Below are 13,367 nucleotides of genomic sequence, written 5' to 3' on the forward strand. Positions count from 1 at the left end.
GTCTCTCTCTCTCTCTGGTGAGTGCATGTACCCTATAGCAAAAATCTCTCTAAAAATAAATAATAAAAATAAAACAAACTATGTATGATATAATTTTGACAGTGCTCAATCTTTAGCCTGAAAGGGAACCAAATTTGGGAGCCTCTGGGTGTTCCCCCCAATAATTCTTCTGAGCCTCTCCTCCAGGCTTTCTTTCAGGACCACAAGATCCCTCCAGTTCCCTTTCTCCTTTTGGCCAGGAGGTGGGTGGGGACCACTTTGGTTCTGGATCTTGAGACTCCCTCCCAATAGACTTCTGCATCCTAACTGGATTATGACAAGAAGTTGAGAACTAAGAGGATACACAGCAACTGGAATATGAGATTAACTAGACTATACTGACTCTGAGTAATAGTTACTTTATTTTCAGGACATAAAAATTAACAAGCTAGGGCTAGCAGGTGGGGTGGTAGTTGGGGCACTGGATTCCCACATGGCCAACCGTGGTTCAAGTCCTGGACCCGGTGACTTGCTTTCTCATTTTCTCTTTCTCTCTCTGGTCAAATTTTAAAAATGATACTAAGAAATAAAACTAACTGAATAAATATATATATTTTTAAATTAACAAGCTAGAAAGTTGAAAAAAAATCTGCCATTCTTTGGTGACTTGCATTTCAGATGAATGTTTTAAATGGGAATGGGGGGTATTTTTCAGGAGAAACCTCTGGAATTCTTGTCATACTTTCTGCTGAAGAAATGTGGTAAAAAGAGCCAAGATTTTGAAGAAAATGTTATCCTGACAAAATGTGACCCCAAGGTAACATTTGATTCACATCTGAGAGTAAAGTCGCTCCTATGCTTTTATGCTGGTACTTTGCTGCAGAGTTGGGCACCTGTGATGAAGAAAGGCATAAACCATATGATGCTGGTTCTACCTGGAAAGCTTCCAGCTTGTCGTTTCTCCTACGAACTCATCCTCATGGACTATGAAAAAAAAAAAAAAAAAAAAAAAAAAGGTGTTTCAGGCCAGCCGGTGGCAGAGTGGTTGAGGTTCTGGATTCCACATGGCCGACTACAGTTCGAGTCCCAGACATGATGGCTTGAAAATCATGCTGGGTGCATGTGTGTGCGTGCGTGCCCAAAATCCTGAGAGGAAAATAGAGAAGGGATTGTGGTGTGGCCATCCCCCTGGGGGATAATTCCTCACTTTCCCTCTGTGCCTCTCTGGTGAGTGCACGCACCTTATGGCAAAAACCTTTGAAGGAAGGTGGGGGATTTCAAAGTTTCATAATACGAGGAACACTTAAGCCACTTAGAAACAAAAACTATACCATGTTCACTTGAGTAACGCTATTGAATTATGGGAGAAGAGTTGGAAATTTGCACTTTGCTTTATCACGTTGTGGACTCCTAAGGTAACTATGAGAACTTTTTTTTTTTTCTATTAGAAGCCCAGGACACTTTATGTATATGTGTGTATGAAACTAAAAATGGTCCCTTTTCTTTTTCATTCTTTTTTTCCTTCTGTATTCCTTCTTTCTCTTTCTCTCTTTTCTCTTTTTTCAATAGTTTTTCTTGCAGCTGTTTTAAAAAATATATATTTAATTTAATTTTATTATTATTATTTTAAATTTGTTGTAAGGCACAAAATAGAGATAGAGAGAGGGAGGGAAAGTGAGAAAGCAAGCCACCAGGTCCAGGACTAGAACTGTGGTTGGCCATGTGAGAGGCCAGTGCTTTAACCACCATGCCACTTGCTGGCCCTTCTTTCTTTCTTTTCTTATTGCTAGAGGGCACATGCACTCACCGAAGAGAAGGAAAAAGCACTCCCCCATGGGGTGTGGTCACACCGTGATCTTTGTTGCCTCCTGTCAGGATTCTGAGCACACATGTGCATGCGCCAGGTCTGTTTCAAGCTGCAGGGTCCAGAATTTGGACCGCAGTCGGCCACATGGGAACTGGTTGCCCACGCACATTACTCAACCCGTGCACCACAGGTTCGGCCCAGTTCCATTTTTCCTAGCTGAGATCAAAATTCATAAACAAAGAAACAAGAGCTTGAAGGTAGTTCCACAAACAAAAGAGAATAATTTTGCCAGGAATATGAGTGTTCATAATCCATACTTTCTTAGTTAAATGAAATAACCAGGATTCAAGAAACACTGAGAAATGAATTGTCATTCAGAGAGAGCTGACTTCTATGTAGGAGAAAATGTCATTTTAGAACTAATTCATGCCCATAGAAAAGTTTCCTATCTCTGATGTTCGAAGGCTTGGAATACCTCTCCCTAACAAGAACTCACCAAGGAGACTATTAGTATCAGAATTGTGAGTTCCCAGGCCAGCCTCTGGCATGATGATTGAGGTGCCTGGATCCCACATAACTGACTGTATGGTTCATTTCCAGATCTGGTGGCTTGAAAAATATTCTGGGCACATGTGTATGCATGCCCCAAATCCCTAGAGAGATGGAGGCGAAGGAATTGCAGTGTGGTCATCCCTCCTGGGGGGTGCTTTTGAACTTTTCCTCTCTCTCCCTGTTGCCTCTCTCTCTCTCCAGTGAGTGCATGCACCCTATAGAAAGAAAAAAAAAAAACTTGCAAATTTTCCTAGTAGATGAGGTGGATGCGCTCGCCAGAGACAGAGAGAAGGAGAGAGGAAGCACCCCTAGCAGTGCATAGTCATTCTACAATCCCTTCAGACTTTGGGCTCACACACACACACACATCCGATGTGTTTTTCAAGCTGCTGGGACTGGGACTCAAACCGTGTTCAGCCACATAAGATCTGGCTCCCTTAACTACTAGACTACAAGTCAGGCCTAAATTTGATATTCTGGATGTCTTTGTTAGTGTTTCTCTGGAGGAAGGCCGAGTTCAAGGTGAGGTCATTCAAGGGGGATTCCTGGTGGCCAGTCGGCTTTGCTAAGCTGCCCCAACCTAGCTCAGCAGAGTGAGAGACCTGCAGTTATTCATGCTCACCCTTCCACTATCGCCACAGCATGGCCCCTACGCCCTTAGTTTAATCCTCTCCCTCCCCCAAGTGGCTTGTTCTTCCCAACCACAGGCATCTCCCAGAGACAGGAGTCTTAGACACATTTCCAGAGGCGTCTGTCTGCAGCCACACCCCTCCATCTGTCTTCAGAAAACTCTTGGGCCACTCATTGCGCAAAGGCTACTGCTGTCTTTTCAGTTCAGTTCCCTAAATATTTACAGAACCAGAATGTGTGCTAGACAGACCCTGGGCATAGGCAGCTGCCTCAGACACAGTCTTGCCATCAGGGGAAGGGGACCTACACCTACACGGACCATGCCATGTGACAGTGCTGGTCAACAGAGTGCACAGGCCGGGTGGAGTGCCAGGATGGGGGTTTAATCCACATCCCCCTTACTGCTTCTCAGAGCCCGCTTCTTTGGCCTTGCAATAGCAGCCACCATTTCTTGAGATTCTTGGGGATTACTCCCCCTAGACAGTGGGCATGGTCTCCACACACCCTTCAGTCTGGGGAAGCCTTTGGAAAACAGCGCCTGGGCCTCTAATACCACTCCTTTCTCCTTGGTTCATGGGCACGTAGGATCAACTTGCAACCACATGACACAGGTTCCAGATTCTTCCAAAGTCCTGTGCCATGTGGGTGATTCCTTCCCTCCTGGCAACCCTGCTGGAGCTCTCTCACCTTTTATTCCTAAGGGTGAAGCTGTCACCCCAAACTCTGGGCATTCGGACCTAGAAATGCTCCTCTTTGGAGAAAGAAAACAATAGGGACAAAGTCATCAGCGTTTCCTCCTCTGAAGTGTTACTTTTACATAAGTTTATTTTTAAATTTGCTGTGGGATGCATGTGTTCTCCAGGGAGAGCCAGGGGGTAGGCTGTGGGGGCCAGTGAGGGGTAGTGAGAATGAACTCCCCCCGGGAAGGGGGGTGGCCACACTGCAACCCCTTCTCCTCCATTCTCTTCTCAGGAGTTTGGGCTCACATGCACACGTGTCTGGCATGTTTATCAAGCCGCTGGGTCCAGGACTCGAACTGCACAGTTGGACATGTGGGCTCCAGCCACCATAAGCACCACATTATTGGCTGGCCCTGAATTTTGACATGTGAAAGACATCAGTGAGAGCCATTTCTGGAATCTCTGACACTTAAAGAAATGGTCACTTGGAGCATTTCTTCTCAAAGCACTTTGATCACTGAGCTCTCTTACTTTCCTCTACCAAATAAAATCCACGTTGAACCTTCTCTTTCAACCTGACATTGACCTAAACATCTAATCAGGTTAATAAAGTAATGCAGGAAACTTGAACTTAACGGTGCCTCATGGCTGGAAATCAGGCCAGCTAGTTTACATCCTCTGCCTGAAATTAAACTGCAGAAATGCAAGACTCCGTAACACCCAGGAGTTCTGGGATATCTTTTTAAAAATCAAATGAGAAGAAAATATGTGGCTGATTTTCTTTTGGTTTTCTACTATGTAATACTTAAGAGCTTGTACATAAATCTCTAAAACAAATTTGGGGACCTCCAGGAGACAAAAGCATAGCTTAAACATGAGTGCTTAAACATTAGGCTAAAATAGAGGATCTGTCCCACGCCTCAGTGTTTATTTTTTAAATCGGGGATATTCTTTTAGAAGTACACATGAACTCACGGCTGGTAGAAAGGGGTGGAAAGTAACAGCTTCTCTGAGATGAGGGGTTGTGCAACAGGGCTTGTGTGTCAAATCTCGGAGCACCGCCTACCCGCCCATTCATCATCCACCATCTTGCTGCACTGCCCAGTCAGGACTTAGTCCTGGCTTTTCCCTGCCTATGGTGTTTACACTGATATTGTGCAAATACGGCCATGGGTTCCAGCCCAGAGTCATCTTGCCTGAGCTCTTCCTGTCATTCTCACGACTCTTTCTGGCCCCTGATCCGGATAGCTGAGTGTTTTCTGGCAGACACATCAGCAGTGACTAGGATGTCCCTGGAAAATGCAGAGCTTGCCCGGCTCTCTGCTAGAGGAAAGCTCCCACCCCATGATCAAAGGCTAGTTCTGTGGGCTAATTTCTCATATCCCCCTTATATCCTGGAACAGGCCGAGGCAAAGGCCTGCTACCCTGCAATCACAGTTTTCTTACAAATGTGTCTGTTATTTTCTCTGAATTCATTCCTCAAAACAAAATAAGGGATGGCCTCTTCATCTAAAAATTGTCTAAAAATCCTAACAACTAGATATGTAATATAAAAGGAGAGAAGTACTATTTTTAAATGATTATGCCAGACCAGCAGGCGGCATAGAGGTTGAGGCACCGGACTCTCATATGGTCGACCACGGGTCAAATCCTGGACTTGGAGGCTTGCTTTTCCCCCTCTTTCTTTGGTGAGCACACATGACCTATAGAAAATTAATAAGAAATAAAATAAAATAAAACATGAAGTTATTATGCCAAATCTTTCCTTGCCGCAAAGAAAAATTTCTATTTAAACTCCTGGGCTAGTCTCAGGGCCAACTACAGGTGGTAAAGGAGGCCCAAACCCCACATGGCCGACTGCATGGCTCGAATCCCAGCCCAGTGGCTTGAGAAACACTCCGTGTGTGTTGTGTGTGTGTGTGTGTGTGTGCACATGCGACATGCGTACTTGTTCAAATCCGGACGGGATGGAGAAATGGAGGAGATAGGATTTCTGTGTGACAGTGCTGATGGGCTATACTTTCTCCCCCTCCCCTGCTCTGTTGAGTTCTAGTTTATTTAAAAAAACAAACAAACAAAAACTGCCGCTGAGCCCGAGGTGGGGCAGACCCCCCGTGTAAGTTGCAGGTGTACAGGTTCTAAAATCTAGGGGACCCGGCAGCCATGCCCTCACCTGAGTGTTGGTGCAGATGCTCTTGGGCGAGCCTGTTCCATAATGGGGTGATGGACCACAGAAGGCGGCTCCCTTGTCTCTGGGAGCCACAGTGTGATTCTGTGCTGTTAGGGTTATCCTAATCTTGGCCTAGACGATTCTAGTTTGATTTTTATTTGATGTGTGCAATGACTTCCTACTGACACAGCTGTGGGGGTCACCACTAGGTCCCTGAAGAAGTCATTTCCCTGCTATAAATCATCCACTCTATGACTTTCTTGTAGAGAAGTGTGCATTCCACTCAAGGAGAAATTTGTAATTATGCTGTCAAAATTCAAAGCAGAATTTTCCCCCCAACCACAGTGCTATGTCCACAGCAGGCTGGTATGGAATAGGCACAAGCAAGGAAGACAAAATAAAGGACTGAGAGGCTTCTGGGACAAAACGCCCAGGCTCAGGTAGGGCCTCCTGCTGACCTGGCAGACACAGCAGCATGACAGGACCCAGCTCTTCCACAGACTCCAGGCTTCCATGATGAACGATGCAGTTGCAACAGAAAAATTCATCTGCCTGAGTAGTTAGGCAAGGGGAGTCTCAGTTGCAGATTGTCTTCCAGCCTCTGCCCGGACATCAAGGGGTTACCACTGGTGGCTTTTCTTCTGTTGATGAAGGACAGCAGTGAGGACCACTGATACCTTTTATCTCTCCACATGTACTTGGGGACCATGATTCCATGGCTAGCCCGGCCTCTAGGGTGCTGCAGGTGTCTAGAAGGGCTATTAAAAAAAAAATCCCAGATGACACGTGCTTGTCAGAGAGAAAGGGGAGGAGAAAGCACCTCCTTCTAGGCCATGGTTATGCTGCAGTCCCTTCTCCTCCATGTCATCCTCTCAGGATTTGGGCCACGTGTGAACACACACCCAGTATGTTTTTCAAGCTGCCAGAACCAGGATTTAAACTGCAATCGGTCATGTGGGATCTGGCTCTCCTAACCACTAGGCTATGGGGCCAGCCCTATCTTTTTTTTTTTTTTTAACATCCTAATTTATATAGCAGCCACAGCAAGAACAATTACCAAGGTGAAGTGAAAAAAGAATAAGCCAGATTTAAATGTGGAAAAAAGACAGGTCTAAAAAGGGTATGTGAACTGTTTATGACACATTTTTGTTAGGTGAAAAGGGGATGCATTTTATAAAGTGCTGTGAGCTGTCCCTTCTGGCAACTTAACACTAAGATAACCTGTTCGTCCTCCATTGCCATGTGACAGAGCAGAACCGAGGTGAAAGCCTGGTACCGAAGAACGTGTGTGATTGCTTAAGCTCAAAGAGCCCCAGGAAGTCGCTCCCTGACCGGCCAGGAAAAGAGGAAAGTAAAACGTAGTGTCAAGAAAGAAAAAGCTATTTTCTAGAGCGTATTTTCTTTTTTTACATTTTTCAGAAGGTACATTCACTTGCCAGAGAGAACCAGAGAGAGAGAGAGCGCGCACACTCCCCACTGGACTGTGTTCACAATACACTCCCTTCTCTATTTCTCCACCCTGTTGGGATTTGGGGCACGCATGCACATGCGCCCAGTGTGTTCTCCAAGCCACCAGGGCCGAGACCCAAACACCAGTCGGCCATGTGGGATCTGGCTCACCTCAATCACTGATCACAGGGCCAGCCTGGGAACATCAAGTTTAACTTAATAGAGGCCTCACATTGTCAAACAGTTCATTGTGTCTAGGGAACATCGCGCATAGGGCTGGAGGCAGATGGTGGCTGAGGCCTCTCACGGGCAGAGTATCGACTGGCTTACGGAGACCCCAAGGCCTTCCTCCAAATAATCAGGTTTTCATTAAAGCCTCAGGGAGAAGATGGTGTAGAAGGTGATTCTCCACATACGAAGTCAAGTCTCAGCAAGAATGACCTGAATTTGGAGGCACTGGTTAAGCTGGTGAGCCCCATTATTACACAAGACGACGTTTTCCTTTGTTTCACTCCTGACAGTTGAGCTTCAATCTTATTCTGGTTAGTGTTTTGTCTTCCTTAAAAATTCTCCTCAGGGGAGAACAATTAAGAGGAATCCACAGATGGATTTTCCTTTGGAATAAGCCCTGTCCTGAAAAGAAGCTGAGCCAAAAGGCTGGAGGGTTAACATTTAGGGAGCAAAAGGAATCCTCATGTCCCCTGTCATTTTCCCCTTGATACTAGGACACCATTTAAAGACAAGACACGTGGACTCAAAGGCTCCGTGTCTCATGGGTTAACGTATGGGCCAACCTCCCAAGTTGAGGACCGTGTAACTGCAAGGCTCTATCTGTGTGAACGGGCGGTGCATGCGTGGAGGAAGCTGCAGCGTCCATGGACACTTGATCCTGGCGAGTGTCTTTATTCGCAGTCTGTTAGGATGGTTCTGGAGCGATGTGGCATCGCGCGCCCCCTGTTCAGTAGGCACCTTCTGTCTGCTGCAGGAACAGAGTGCACCTTCAGCTGCATTTCCCACTGCGCGGCGGCGTCTGTTTCATTGATTGGCCGCCTGTCAAATCAGAATCTGATCCGCCTCATTAACAAACCCTGTCAAACAGGCTTTCACTAAATTGTGTGTGCTGCTTAATTTCTCTTTTTTTCTTTTCAGAGAGTAAGGCAAACTTCATATAAAGGAGGCTGTAGCAAAAGGTGTAGGAACCGTTGCCAGGTCTTGCAGTGGGGGAGAGAGTACTGACTCCTCTCTCTGCCTCTTTATCTTTGTTGTTGTTGTTTTGAGAGGTTTTTTTGCTATACCGCGTGTGTGCTCACCAGAAAGACAGAGAGACAGAAAGTGAGAAATCACCCCCCCAGGGGGGATGGTCACGCCGCAATCCCTTCTCCTCCATTCTCCTCTCGGGATCTTGGGCACGCACGCACACGCGCCCGGTGTGAGTTTAAGCCACCGGGTCCAGGAACTTCAACCGCAGTTGACTACATGAGAGTTCAGCGACATAGCCAGTATGCTAACTGCTGGTCCCACTGCCTCTTCATCTTAAAGTGCACCCCAAGACCACCTTGCCCCACCACCTTCAGACAGGGATGAGGGAAATGGTCAGTCTGGACTCCTTCCTCATGATGCTCTGTGCTGTCTGGACTCTGTAGAGAGGCCCCACAGCAAGGAGGCCCTCACCAGTCACAGCTCCTGGACCTCAGTTCCCCAGACCATGAGCGGAATACATCTCTATTCTTTATAAACTCTTCACACTCAAGTATTTCTGTTTTTAGTAACACAGTGAACACCTGGTATGAATTTTAGGGGATAAATGGATAAAGCCTCATTCTGACTTTCTTGGGATCCAAGACTAAAAGTGCCCTCCTCCTACAACATCAGGATGGCCTGATGTGACAGGCTCTTTGGTGATCCTGGGAACAAGCTTTGGCCAGTGGGACCCTCCACCATCCCCCGCCAAGGACCCTTCAACCCTGCATATCATGAGCCAGAAAGGGGATCTCCATGGAAACGTCTGCATCCTCAAACCGTCTACCTCTCTCTAACCGTGGGCATTCAGGCTTCTTGGGGCTGGAAGTCTGGAAAGAGTCATTATGCTTTTTTTTATGAGTTCATAATGCTTTTTTATAGGAGAGAAAACTCCCAATAGACTCAGCAGAAAAGCGAACGAGGGTGGTCAGGGAACTCTTACAGAGTGAGAGGAAATACGTGCAGGTTCTGGAAATCGTGAGAGACGTTTACGCAACACCACTGAAAGCAGCATTATCATCCAACAGAGCAATTCTCAGCACTGCCAACATCCAGATCATTTTCTCGGATATTCTGCGGATTTTAAGCCTCAACAGGTAGACCCTGAATATATATTTTTAAAAAACGTTCATTGTGGGGACCAGCAAGTGATGTGGTGAAGGTTCTGAACTCCCACATGGCTGCCCATTGAGTCCCGGACCTGCTGTTTGAAAATCAAGCCAGATGCAGGCACATGCATGGCCAGAATGCCAAGGAGAGAGTGGAGGAGAAGGGATTCCCCCAGGGGGGATGGTCACGCCGCAATCCCTTCTCCTCCATTCTCCTCTCGGGATCTTGGGCACGCACGCACACGCGCCCGGTGTGAGTTTAAGCCACCGGGTCCAGGAACTTCAACCGCAGTTGACTACATGAGAGTTCAGCGACATAGCCAGTATGCTAACTGCTGGTCCCACTGCCTCTTCATCTTAAAGTGCACCCCAAGACCACCTTGCCCCACCACCTTCAGACAGGGATGAGGGAAATGGTCAGTCTGGACTCCTTCCTCATGATGCTCTGTGCTGTCTGGACTCTGTAGAGAGGCCCCACAGCAAGGAGGCCCTCACCAGTCACAGCTCCTGGACCTCAGTTCCCCAGACCATGAGCGGAATACATCTCTATTCTTTATAAACTCTTCACACTCAAGTATTTCTGTTTTTAGTAACACAGTGAACACCTGGTATGAATTTTAGGGGATAAATGGATAAAGCCTCATTCTGACTTTCTTGGGATCCAAGACTAAAAGTGCCCTCCTCCTACAACATCAGGATGGCCTGATGTGACAGGCTCTTTGGTGATCCTGGGAACAAGCTTTGGCCAGTGGGACCCTCCACCATCCCCCGCCAAGGACCCTTCAACCCTGCATATCATGAGCCAGAAAGGGGATCTCCATGGAAACGTCTGCATCCTCAAACCGTCTACCTCTCTCTAACCGTGGGCATTCAGGCTTCTTGGGGCTGGAAGTCTGGAAAGAGTCATTATGCTTTTTTTTATGAGTTCATAATGCTTTTTTATAGGAGAGAAAACTCCCAATAGACTCAGCAGAAAAGCGAACGAGGGTGGTCAGGGAACTCTTACAGAGTGAGAGGAAATACGTGCAGGTTCTGGAAATCGTGAGAGACGTTTACGCAACACCACTGAAAGCAGCATTATCATCCAACAGAGCAATTCTCAGCACTGCCAACATCCAGATCATTTTCTCGGATATTCTGCGGATTTTAAGCCTCAACAGGTAGACCCTGAATATATATTTTTAAAAAACGTTCATTGTGGGGACCAGCAAGTGATGTGGTGAAGGTTCTGAACTCCCACATGGCTGCCCATTGAGTCCCGGACCTGCTGTTTGAAAATCAAGCCAGATGCAGGCACATGCATGGCCAGAATGCCAAGGAGAGAGTGGAGGAGAAGGGATTGCAGTGTGGGCATCCCTGGTGGGGGTGATTTATCACCTTGCATCTCTGTCTCTCCAGCAAGCACACACCCTATGGGAAAAAACTCAAGAAAAAATAAAACAGTTCATTGAGCAGTGGGAATAGCCCACACTTGATTGTTTCAGAAGCAGAAGGGAGGCCCCATCGTTCTCTTCTCTTCTTGGGAACCCTCCTGATCTCCCAAAGGAGAGAGACTCCACCTCACACCACTCACCAGGCTGCAACTAATAGTGACAGTCCCCAGGGGCCACCCCATTCTCAGTTCAGCTGCAGGGCAAGGAGGGCAAGTTGCATTCTGCAACCCACAGGCAGGTCAGGAGAAAGACCAGGGATGGAGCACCGTGGAGAGCCATTCTCAGCCAGCAAGGCTCAGCCGAGGCATGGGAAAGGGAGAGAAGGATTTTAGCGTGTTAAGCCACTGGGGCACTTTGCTTGGAGACCCCAGTCAGGGTGCCTTTAATAACAACGTACATTTCGAGTGTAAAACACGAGAGGAAAGTGCTGATGTCAGACAAACCGAGCTATGCTTCTCTGACGGAACTTGCCAAGGAAAGGGACCGAGTCTCCACCCTCAGGGCGCTCCCTGTCCTGCGAAATGGAGAGCTTGAGGGGACCTCTTCCATTTTCAAGGCCTGCAATGACTGAGTGAGAGACTCCCTTAGAGCGGGGGTATGGCCGAGAGGGGCTTGCTGAAGTCCGGGAGCACTCTCTGGGGACTGTGAGAGCCTCACCACCTGTGAGGCAATACAGAACCTGGCCATTCAAGGACAGCCCTGCCCAGACCAGCCAGGGGTTTCTACTGGAGGAATTAGGGTGAAGAGGTGAGGTTCTACCACAGCGAAGGGACTCCTTCATGCCCCAGTGTCCCCCTCCTGTCACATGTGCACTGCTCTGAGTTGAGACAAAAGTGTTTGATGGGGGCCGCAGTGGTATCTGTGCCACTGGGGGCAGTTGGGTCCCACGTGACTGGTCCCAGTCCCACAGCTTGAGGAACATGCTAGGCATGCGTGAGAGTGAGCTCAAAATCCCAAAAAGCTAAAGGAGGAGAAGGGATTGTGGCCATCCCCCCCTGGTACTTTCTCATGTCCCACCCGCCCTCTCATCTCTCTCCAGTGGGATCACGCACCGTATAGCAAATAATAATAATAATAATAAAGTAGTTAACAGTAGTTAACAGAAACCCACTGTAAAGGAGGAGGCTGAAAGGCTGCCCTGTTTAAGGTTTTCTTGGGCTAATATTTCATAGTTATGCTTTTCTCATACTGCAGGCAATTTCTGGATGACCTGAGACACCGGTTACAGGAGTGGGGCCCAGCTCACTGTGTGGGGGACATATTCATAAGGTTTGGAAGCCAACTGAACACATATACCAACTTCTTCAACAATTACCCTGTCGTGCTGAAAACTATTGAGAAGGTAGGTGGTTGAGTTACCACCCCATCACATCCTTTTACTAGACTTTCTGAGCTTGAAAGGGACATTTTCATTTGATCCAAATATCAGAGTTCATGGGATAGACTGCTTCTCTGCTCCTAACTTCCAAGTCTTCCTCGTATACTGAGGGGCCCTGACAGAGCAGAGCCCAGGAACTGCTTGTCGACCCGAACTAGCCCTGGGGAGTGGCTGTACCTTGTGGCTCAGCTGTGAAAAATGTTCCAGGATGAAATAGGAACAAGACTAGAAGCTCTGATATGCCACTCTAACCCTGTGTGGCCTGTATACTCAGCTCTCTTATGTAGAAAGTAATTAATAACCTACACATCTCTTGGAATAAGAGCAGTTTATGAAGTCTCACCATGAAAGAACTTTCTTGGCCGTTCACTGCCCAGAGAGTTCATTATAAACAGTTTGTCCTGTAGTGACTTGGGCTATTATTTAGGAATATCCCCCTTCCTCCTGCATCATCTGCTGCTCTTGCTGGGGTATCTTCTGTTGGAAATAAGACCCTTTTCCTCCCTCCTCGATTTGCATGAAGCTCGCAGTAGAGTTTGCCTTGCGACATGGCAGCAACTGCCAGTGTCTGCTGGGCCCACTTGTCTTCACCTGAGGAGGCCTGAAGAAAAGGCCTGGAACCTCCGGAGCTTCCTGACCTTGGACACTTTTCTTAGTAGTTTTGCTCCCACCACTCAGGGAGGTTAGTCACTGCTTGGCAGCTGGATCGTGCAGACCTTGCATGAAGAAGGCAATTTCACAGAGCCGACCTTGAGAACAAGGATTGGAGCGATGTGTCACATATCATCAGAAACGAGCTGGTGCCAAAATGTTTATAGCTGTGGACAATAACAGTGTGTATTTCACATGTAGCATAGTGTGTGCATGTAAGTACTCAAAAGGTGTTAGCTATTTATATGACTGAAATCTGAATATTTGATTTCTAAAAACTAGCATTACTG

General features: G+C 47.2%; 1 protein-coding gene across 1 annotated transcript in view; it reads left to right on the plus strand.

Annotated features, from left to right (window-relative positions):
• The window catches only part of ECT2L (epithelial cell transforming 2 like), a 97,514-nt gene that overhangs the window by 63,839 nt on the left and 20,308 nt on the right, over positions 1-13,367 (plus strand). Inside the window, exons 12-14 of the mRNA XM_027772898.1 lie at positions 7,649-7,735; positions 9,389-9,603; positions 12,243-12,390. Of these exons, the coding sequence (XP_027628699.1) occupies positions 7,649-7,735; positions 9,389-9,603; positions 12,243-12,390 (450 nt within the window). The remainder of the gene's footprint in view (positions 1-7,648; positions 7,736-9,388; positions 9,604-12,242; positions 12,391-13,367) is intronic.

The sequence above is a fragment of the Tupaia chinensis genome, unplaced genomic scaffold (genome assembly GCF_000334495.1).
Source record: "Tupaia chinensis unplaced genomic scaffold, TupChi_1.0 Scaffold000313_1, whole genome shotgun sequence".
Lineage (NCBI taxonomy): Eukaryota > Metazoa > Chordata > Mammalia > Scandentia > Tupaiidae > Tupaia > Tupaia belangeri.